Source organism: Gymnoscopelus microlampas, assembly GCF_963454915.1.
Source record: "Gymnoscopelus microlampas genome assembly, chromosome: 10".
Lineage (NCBI taxonomy): Eukaryota > Metazoa > Chordata > Actinopteri > Myctophiformes > Myctophidae > Gymnoscopelus > Gymnoscopelus microlampas.
Window position 1 is genome coordinate 20,048,450 of NC_139947.1, and position 10,424 is coordinate 20,058,873.

At 41.7% G+C, this 10,424-nt stretch overlaps 1 protein-coding gene across 1 annotated transcript; it reads right to left on the bottom strand.

The window, feature by feature from the left end:
- Positions 1–584: 584 nt before the first annotated feature.
- Positions 585–5,863, bottom strand: LOC311053710 (uncharacterized protein). The gene is made up of 6 exons (XM_084069380.1): positions 5,768–5,863; positions 5,196–5,736; positions 5,038–5,110; positions 3,769–3,891; positions 2,315–2,467; positions 585–1,749 (listed from the first exon to the last, which is right to left on the bottom strand). The coding sequence occupies exons 2-6, from the start codon at positions 5,571–5,573 to the stop codon at positions 863–865; spliced, it is 1,614 nt and encodes a 537-aa protein (XP_083925506.1). The 5' UTR covers positions 5,574–5,736; positions 5,768–5,863; the 3' UTR covers positions 585–862.
- Between the last annotated feature and the right edge of the window lie 4,561 nt (positions 5,864–10,424).

The window sequence follows — 10,424 nt, forward strand, 5'->3', positions numbered from 1 at the left end:
TCGTTTTCTCATGCCCCCCATGTAAAGCGTCTTTGGGTAATTAGAACAGCGCTACATAAATTCAAGATATTATTAAGATAATTTAGCTTTTCTGTAATTTGGCAATATCAGGCATACTGAAGAAATGATCATTAAAAAGTAAGTTCAGGTTCGCCATAAGCGGATCGCAAGCCAGAAACATTCCTCCCATCTGTTGTCACCTAATGGGAAGAAAGGCCCACTCATTACAAGGTAATCATACAGTGCTAGAGATCTTCCTGTGCAGTGTGTGCTTATCTGTGCAGTATGTCAAAATCAACTTTCAGTCACAAGACACATTTTGTAAGGGCATTGTGGCAGACTTTTATTCACACATGTCAATGTATTTTTCTAAATGTGTATGCTCCAGATACTAGCGCGGCACTGAGCTACGAGATTGTAGATCTGCTATTTAATTTCTCACACTTTCCACCTGAGACACTTTCCAGGCTGAGTCCGAACAATTCTTTAACATATTATGTAATACCCCACATCTAAAATCACCAATGTGTCCTTTCAATAAACAGAAAATGTTTAATGTTAAATGTTTATTTAGACATATATTAAGTACAGATGTTATGAACACATGCACCTTAATGTTACTAAACAGACACCTCCAGGCCGGCTTGATGTAATTATTGGAAACAGCTGTGAAGTATAATGCCTGCAAAGGGCTGCCCTGTGAACAATGGTCCTTTACATATCTATTTTTGTTGATAACATCTAATGTTGTGGCAGTTCCACTGTCAACAGTAAACAGTAAAGAGCTCGACTTAAAAGAAAAACATTTAATCGCAAATTTAATTGCAGTTGCAATATTAATAATTAGTCTGAAGAATCACAATTAAATATGTTTCCTCAATTGTTCAGCCCCAGCATGAATCCTCATGTGCTTCTTCAGATTAAAATTTTTACTGAATCTTTTTTTACAAACTGCACATGGAAAGGGCTTTTCCCCTGTATGAATCATCATGTGTTTTTTTAGATCACTCCCTGTACAACATCCTTTGTTACAAACTGTACAATGAAAGGTGTATTCCCCTGTATGAATCATCATGTGAAGCTTCAAATGAGTTTTTTTACGAAATCTTTTCTCACAAACTGCACACGGAAAGGGCTTTTCCCCTGTATGAATCCTCATGTGTGTTTTAAGAGTACCATTGAAAGAAAACCCTCTGCCACAAACTTTACAAGTAAAGGGCTTTTCTCCTGTATGAGCCCTCGCGTGCCCTTCTAGAACATAGCTTTTACTAAAACCTTTGCCACAAACCTCACAAGTATAGTGCTTTCCCCCAGTATGAATCCTCATGTGTAACTTCAGAGACGTATTAAGTCTGAATGTTTTCTCACAAACTGCACACCGAAAGGGCTTTTCCCTATGAGTCATCATGTGTGATTTTAGCCTACTGATATCACGACATCCTTTGCCACAAACTGTACAAGTAAAGGGGTATTCCCCTGTATGAATGATTGTGTGCTGCTTCAGATTTGTCTTTGAAGCAAACACTTTGCTACAAACTGTACAGCGTAAGTTTTTGTTTTCATCAGCATCTCCACTCTTGTTTGCGAGTAATGTCATCATTGACCCATCAGCCTCCAATGGTCTCTGAAGTAGCTTTCCCTGTTCGTCTTTATTCTGTAGAGTCTCTGGTTCCTCCTGGACCAAACTGGGGCTTCTCTCCTGCTGTTCAGGAGCAACCTCCTTTGTACACATGGGATGGTACAGGAAGTCTAGGCAAAAGATGACGTGAGAGAAAACCATTAAACGTTTGAACATGAAATATTTCCATGCAGAGTTTCCTCTTTTGTACCTGTGTTAGTTAGAAGAACTTACATTGTAAATAAATGCTCCATTTCTTAACTGTTTATTCTCATTCATCAAAGACATTATTGGCTACAGCCATTATAAATAAATGTAACAAAACACTTTGACTGTAGGGGCTCAGGGCCTCTCATGTCAACCCCAATGCCTAGCCACAGACCAAGACAGCTGTTAGTCCTACCGTCTTTGTTTTTTTTTTCTAATTAATTTCACATTAGTGTGCAATGTGCATCTTACCTGTGACCCTGTGCCACCCATGGAGCTACTGCATATAAAAAGCTGGAGGATGGACAGGAAAGGTTGGCTAGCTAGCAAATTTTAGCTAATGTTACTGTCTCTTGGCATCATTAGGCTATTTTGGTATTTGATATAGCTATCTTCGGATTCTAGCTTGCTGGCTCAGAGCTATTAAGAACACATTTTTTTTGTCAGTGAACATGTTCATTTTCTAATATTGGAAAAAGACCATCTTACTTCTGCTAACTTCCAATGGGCAGACCCTGGAAGGGAAGACCAGTCCAAGGGGTTGTTGAGTTGATTGGCTATTGAAGACAACTAGAAGTTCGGCCCGCTGCACGGGCCTCACATCTAGCGTGACGTAGCATGCACTTTGCATCGCACATTCACCTCAGGCACAAACAATGCACACACACACACACACACACACACACACACACACACACACACACACACACACACACACACACACACACACACACACACACACACACACACACACACACACACACACACACACACACACACACACACACACACACACAAACACACACACAGTGTAGGTGTTATAATTATCACATGTTAATTCATGCAGAAAATGTGGATGAGGCAGAATGTTGCATACATACTAGGGGTGTCACAATACGCCTAATCTACGATTCGATTTGACTTTCGATTTTAAGGTCACGATTCGATTCGATTGTCGATATGATATATATTTTGAAAACGTCCTTTTTTCAGCTTTGAGGGCTATATGATTATTAATTTAGGCTATTGTCTTGATTTGTAAAGAAAAACACGTTTTTCAATAAGTCCCTTTTATTTGAATAAAATCAAATGAGAATGAGAATAACAAAAAGGGTTTTATGCCCTTACAACAACTGTCATTTTCAGATTCTTCTTTAAGATGAGTTAACAACAACATTCTTGTGATGCTTTATACCTAAATAAAATCTAAATACAAAGTTGAACATGTAAGAAAAAAGGATCCAAAGACAACTGTTATTTGGCTACATGTTCTTAAACTTCTTAAAGTATGTTCACATTGTTTGAACAGGTAAGAGCTTTAACAAACAAGAAATGTGAATAATAAGCTAAGCCAGGGGTCTTCAACACAGAGTTACTACAGGGGGTCCACCAAATCTTTGTGTGATATGATTCTTTTTTTTACCTTAACCTCATCCCTAAGGTGAACTTTAGCCAAAAATAGCAGATCTACAAGCTCACAACGCCAGCACATCCCGGAAGTAAACTGCGAGCTGCAATATTGCAAACATTTGTGATTATTAGAAGTGGAGACACATGTGAAGGTGGAAAAGAAAGTAGATTATACTGTCAGAAAAGCCATGAGCCATGATTTTTTTAGCAAGTTGGGAGAGAATTGGTCCACTGCTTTGGCAGTGAGCTGTACCTAAAGTTTTTGGTACAGGAAAGGGCACAGACTCTGATTGTGTAGCAGGATGTGTCGACGCTCGACAAAGCCGGATGCACCACGGTGGGTTTTAACCCACAACCTCCATGGAGATGGGCAAGAACTTTACCACTGCGCCACTGAGCGCCTTCGAGTGATATCTTTCTAATGATAGCTAGATACGTATACATATATATGATAATGATATATTACTGAAAGGTTGATAAGATGCTAGCCCTGCAACAGAACAGAAAACAAGGAAAGAAAGCATGAAACTTACTGAGATCCAGGTGGTCTTCAATTTCAACTTCAATTTCAGCTACAGGTTCCTGATTAATAGAAATGGTCCTGGCAGGCACTGGAGAACTCATCTTCATCTGCAGGCTGGACTCCACAGACTGGTCTAGAATTAAGGAATAGAACAAAGACTTCAATACTTTCTTTGGCATAAATAACCCTCTGTCGTCTTTTACAGAGGTACTTGTGGAGTTATGTCACAATAGGCTACAAAATAGAAGATACACATACATACAGACAGAGATTAGAGACGTCTGAATCCATCTCAGAACCTTCAACTAGGCATAAGAACTTGAATGCAACACTCTCAAACACTAGGCATAACAGTGATTGCAGCACAGACAGTAGAACAATATTGCTAAGAATGGTGCCTCACTGATGAGCCAGTTAGCCCTAGAATGTCTGTGATCTTACATACATTTCATGTATTCCAAATACACAGTCATAGATCACCCTGGACAACTCACCCAATAATGAATTCCTAAGACTTGGAGTCATATATTGTCCTCTAGTTTCATATCCATTTGAAAGTTCTGCCAGAAAACGTGTGTTTTTAGCAACTCCACTTTTCCACGAGCTGCACATGGACGACATTCTGTACCGGCGAGGGGCCTGGAATGAGTGCAGGACTGAATATATGTAAACTTCCTTTAGGATGCACAAATGTTTGGGACACACAATTGGCAGATGGAGTGATTCATTACCCCGCACCAATCACAAGCACCTGTCAATTGTGTGCCCCATTCGTTTGTGCTTCCCTGTGTCAATTTGTTATGACGTTTGTGATGACAAGAGGATGTTTGGGTAAATTCGGTCCTTCACTCAAGTCGTGCCCCTCGCCCGTACAGAAAGTCGTCCGTGTGCAGCTCGTGGAAAAGTGGAGATATTTGACTAAACACACGTTTTCTGGCAGAACTTTCAAATGGATATGAAACTAGAGGACAATATCTGACTCCAAGTCTTAGGAATTAATTATTGGATGAGTACAGACGGAGTTTAGAGCACTTTTACGGCCGCGCAGATCGTCACTACACAGCGCGTCGTCCAGGGTGACACTATGACTGTGTATTTGGAATGTACATGAAATGTATGTAAGATCACAGACATTCTAGGGCTAATGAGCCAGTGTGCAGACATAACACTAACAGCTAAGCTAAAGTAAGCAGGAAGTGTGGGATTTAGCCAGAGAGGGGATAAAATAAGGAAAACGTGAACAGAATAAAATAAAATAAAAGAATAAAACAGCACATACCAAGACTGTTCGACTTGATGTCTGGTTTCAACCCGGTGGCCTGCATATGTTCAACAGAGGCTGGCTCCTGGGGCTACACACAATATGAAATCAAATATCACAATTATTGTTATTATGATTTGCTACAACACAGATCGACACAGTTTAGACTCACTCACCTCAGTGGTACCCGCTAGTCCATGACTTGGCTTGTCGTCCTCTACAGTAGAAACGTGTTTCTCGGTAGGGTCAGATGTGGACTCAGCGCACCGTTTAGCAGCTTGGTTCTGAAGAGCCAAGGCTTTGATCTCGTCGCCACGTCTTTGAACTTCGTCCTTATATCGTTTATAACGCTGTAATCTATTCCGGCAGGTCCCACACACAGCCTTTAATAGATCACCGCGACTCACCGGTCCTCCTGTGAGCTCTTCAAGGACCACTGCGTAGTCTGCTTTGTTGTTTGTTTTACCATTAAATAAATTGTGTTTGTTTTTTTTATCAAGCATTCTCAAACCACAGAGTCTGCAATGCTCAGATAGTGTGGTGGTTCCACCCATTTCCCGAATAGTTTAAGTAGGCTAACTAAGCTAAGTGGCGAGCTGAAGCACGTCTGTGGAAGTTACCCTGGCAGTGTTGCCAGATTTTGCGATAGAAATAAGCAACCATACTAGGTCTATGAAAACAAGCCCAAAAGAAGCGACTATAGGCTAAATGAGCACACTGACACTGCTGTATTAAATAGCCGACCTACAAGCTCACAATGCGTCACATCACCTGCTATTTTCTAAAAGAAATCTTGAGGGGACTTTTTTTTTTAAACATTTTAACAACACAAATCTTGTATGGGGAAAAGAAAAAGAAGCCCAAAGTGGCTTACAATAAGCGGACAAGGCATCACTGGTAATGTTTTGCAGGCAGACCAGGTTGCACAATGCACATTTTCATTCACCACATTACTAGGAGCGACGCCCCCTTTGCACCCTGCTCTGCACACACACTGATCGATTGGGACGACCCAGGCTGGCTCGCTAGGCTAGCATGGCTGCTAGTAGTACTCTGTTGTTTACGGTCTGCTGGGCAACTTGAACAATCCTAAAAAGAACTAACAGCAGCAGCGTTTGATGATCACTCCGTGAAATGAAGGCAAGCAGTAGTCTTCTCTGTCTCTATGGTTTCTTCTCATATTTCTCACTTCGTTGTCTACTACTGTGCTTCACGCCAACTCAACTGGCTTTCTTTTTCCACCGGTTTCCACACGGCGGAAAACCTGTGTGATCCGGTCTAGGGCCCGCCTTTTATTTCTGGCAAATTGCCCGCACACATACATGCAGGCACTGTTTCCGTATCCGCACCGCACCAACTGGACTGAAGTGTGGAATAGAAGTTTTGAGGGCACATTGTGTGATTGTCATGGGTGCAGTTGTGTAGAAGGTGGTGCAAGGTTATTTGTGCATCACATTTTAATGCACAAAGGAAGTTCCCAAATGCTTTTTTTACCAAAGCTATTGAGATATAAGATCTCTTTTACGAGGAAGCCATGTTCAGGGTAGCAGTTGTGTGTGTGTGTGTGTGTGTGTGTGTGTGTGTGTGTGTGTGTGTGTGTATATATATATATATATATATATATATATATATATATATATATATAAAATCATATTAAACTTTGTTTAAGGGAGGACCAGTGTGCAGGCCGGCGGACCACGTCATCATCACGCTCATGTCACTATAGACCAATTATTTGTTTACTAACATTGAGACTTGATGCACAGGTGATTGTTTCACGCAATCAATTCTCAACCTGTTGTTTCGGGGTGCGCTGGTTTCAGCACACCCTAATCTGAGTTCCCAGAAGTTTTCGCCAGCTCTGGCGAGGAACTTCTGGGCCACAGCCCTGGTATTTGTGGGCGGGATGTACGTCACGCTCTGAATCTGAGCGGACACGCCTCTTACCGGTCTGAGAGCTGTGCAACTCGTCTAAAAAGTCCGACGAGAGGCAAACAGCAGTACACAACAATGGCGGCCGAAATTTCTCAAGGGGAAATTGCTTCCCGTCGATCCTATTTAGATGCATCACCCACTGCATGTGGATCCCGCCCCCTTTTCTTCATTGGCTGTTGATTTGAATCACAACGCAGTGGCCGCGCCCCTGCTGTCCAAGCTCCGACGCTAACCCTCCCAGACTAAGCACACCCCAACCCCCTCTTGTGTGTTGGCTAGTGAGGCGTGTCCTAGCGAGACCTGACAGAATGGGTTTCATTAAGAGCATACTGGTTGCACGCATACTGGTTCTTATCAGTGTGACGTCGTCTGTTAAGGGGTCTATGACTCGGCCCTTAACCATATGAGGACTTCCCAAATCGAGTGTGTTGTCTAACCTCAAGGTTGTCATGGCATCAGGCGCAAACAAATTAGTCAGCTCCATATATGGGCACAAAAGGGAGCCTGTCCATATATGGGTGGGCATATACTGATGACATCAGTGATCTCCTTATACGGGTATTAAAGGGACAAGGACTGACAGATACAGAGATCCGGTCGTCCAGAGCGACAGATGCCACTATGCCCATATATGGTCATGTGCATATATGTGACCAACCGAGGATGGACTCGAGAAACTGTGAGTACGGTGCCCGCCGTCGAGCAGTTGGATATCCAGTTGTCCAGAACTGCCGATCCAACCAATATGCCCATATAGGTCCAATATAAGCATATGCTGATGGCATCAGGGACCTCCATATATGGGGTGGCCATAGCTGAGCCAGAAGCCAGAGCTCCTGGTTGTCCCAGACCACGATTCCAGGCCAGACCAGCAATGTGTCCATGTAAATGGTAAATTTATATAGCGCTTTTATCCAAATCGCTTTACATAGATTGTGCATTACATTCACAAATTCTCCCACACATTCATACACCGATGGCGAAGGAAACCATGCAAGGCACCAACCTGCTCATCGGGAGCAATTAGGGGTTCAGCGACTTGCACAAGGACACTTCAACACTAACTCTGGGGGAGCACGGGATCGAACTGGGAACTATGACTCAGACATATTGGTCGAATTGGCGGTGTAACTTTAGCCTGGTAAACCCTCCCTCCGGAAATCTCATTTCCATTTGATTTCATGGAAATTAGATTTCCGGAGGGAGGGTTTACCAGGCTAGTGCAACTTATGCGTTGGCCCGAACCTCCAGTATATATATCCAACATATACAGAAGTTACAAGCATAAAATGTATATGCATACAAATATATTTAAAAATCAATAAGGAATAGAGGGAATCAAACTCATTAAAAAGGATAGAACCATAATCGTTGCTATTTGACATTAGTTTTTCCTATAGTAGCCTAAAAACAAAGGTCAAAGTGCAACAATTAGGTTTAGAAGACATAGATATGCTCTCGAGAATATCATGCCAGCATTAGCTTAAACCAGTGGTACTTATATATATACTATATATATTTGGCCGCGGACCCCCATCTGAAAAAGTTTTGTGCCAGAGACCCCCAGAAGAGAAGATTTGTGTTTAACATTCTTCAAACACTTTCAAGCTTTTCAAAAATAGCAGATGTACAAGCTCGCAGCGCGGCGCTAAGTGACGCACTGTGAGCTTGTATATCTGCAATTTTTTGAATAGCCAACGTATAAATGGATAAAGTGGTTAAAATGATTGTGATGCTGTATTAACACATTTTGCTGGGGACCCCCTGGAACCCCCCAAGGACCCCCGGGGGTCCCCCAGACCCCACTTTTAGAACCAATGGCATGAGATGAATGTACTGTATACTATTTATCTCTGTTCAGTTTGATTTGGGAGACCAGACATTTATCTTACATAATCACTCACTCACTACACTTTCTCTGTAAACTTTTGATGGCAGTTTTCACAAATAGATTCAGCTTTTGTTGATAATTTGTTTTGTTTTTCTGTAATTTAATAATACAGTATGTCTGTGTTGATGTCACAGGTGCTGATCTACTGACAAAAGAGCCATTAGAAAGTCCAGATACTTTATTTTATAGCTTTACTGCCAAGGCCATGCTGTAGGTTCAATAACAATAAAGGATAATCACTTTAGTAAACAAACACTGCAACACTAAAATGCCGTTGTCAGCTACTAGAAAGTAAGTCCAGTTTTAAAGCGGATCACAGTTTACTCCATTAACTTTCAGTATACTTTATTTGGGGGGCTGATCTCGCCATCAGCAGATCGCAAGCCAGAAAATTCCTCACATCTGTTGGCACCTGATGTGAAGAATGGCCCACTCATTACAAGGGAATCATACAATGGTAAACAGTAGATTTTCGTGTGCAGTGTGTGCATATCTGTGCAGTAGTAGGCGTGTATGTCAAAATTCAGCCTTCAGCCCTCCAGAAATTATGTAAATGTTGGTTCAGGGCTGCCTTGTTGTACTCCTGTACTCTTTTTGAACATTTATTTGTTTTCTTACTGTCTCTGTTCAACACCAGAATGAGTATATAATCACACATACATCACCTGACATAAAAATGACATTTCCATACTAAAACAAATCTCAAACTAAAAATAAATCTCATTACACTAGTGAGGAGATTGTGGAGATTACCATGCATGTCTGCATCAATGTATAGTTGCATCACAGGGCAATATTTCTACTGTAGGGGATTAGCCCTACACTTTCATATAATGAAAGTACACAAATAATCGCCAGTACATTCACTTTAATTTGTTTCATTGTATAAATTGCTGAAAGAACAAAGCTAAAGAAGAAAGAAAGAGGGGGGAGGAAATAAACAGGAATTAAACAATGATTTAATTTTACTTCAAACTTTTCAAAGGCTCTATCTGAAATCTTTTTACATTTAGTTGCAACTGGAAGCAGCTCTTCACAGTCCAGCCCAGTGTGCCCTACTGAGTTTTGGTCCCCCCCACCCCCCCCAACAGGGCTACCTCTGGGTGCACTTAACATATATATACACATATACACAGTCAAATTCTGAGGAATCCATCCTGCTTGAGCTCTTTTTACACTTTCAGAATGAATTGACACATTGATGTTCCTGAGCAGTCAAATGTGTTCTACACACAATCACATACATAATTTCCTACAGCTATAAGTACTAGAAATTGTCTGATTATGGTCAAATAGTTGTTATAGGGCTCAGCTGTTAATCTAACTAGTACATCCTGTGTTCCTCTCCTAAAGTGAGTTTTCATGTTCTGACCAGACCTTCATTAATATATTTTATTCTGTTTGATTTGACATGATCAAGTGGCCAGTGGAAGAAAGATTCTGCATCACGGCCAACTAGAGATCTTCTCCCCGCCTGGTCAAGTCCATCCAGGTGGGAGGCCTGGTCTTGTGTCTGGAGCATGTGACCACCACGGAGGGACAGGGGCCACAGCATGCCCCCTAGCTGTGCAGCCAAGAC

Coding starts and splice junctions, on each gene's coding strand:
- LOC311053710 (XM_084069380.1), bottom strand. CDS start 5,573: ATGGGTGGAACCACCACACTATCTGAGCATTGCAGACTCTGTGGTTTG. Junction 3,892..5,037: donor CATCAAGTCGAACAGTCTTG/GTATGTGCTGTT, acceptor CCTTAATTCTAG/ACCAGTCTGTGGAGTCCAGC. Junction 2,468..3,768: donor TGAAGACCACCTGGATCTCA/GTAAGTTTCATG, acceptor TTTGTGCCTGAG/GTGAATGTGCGATGCAAAGT.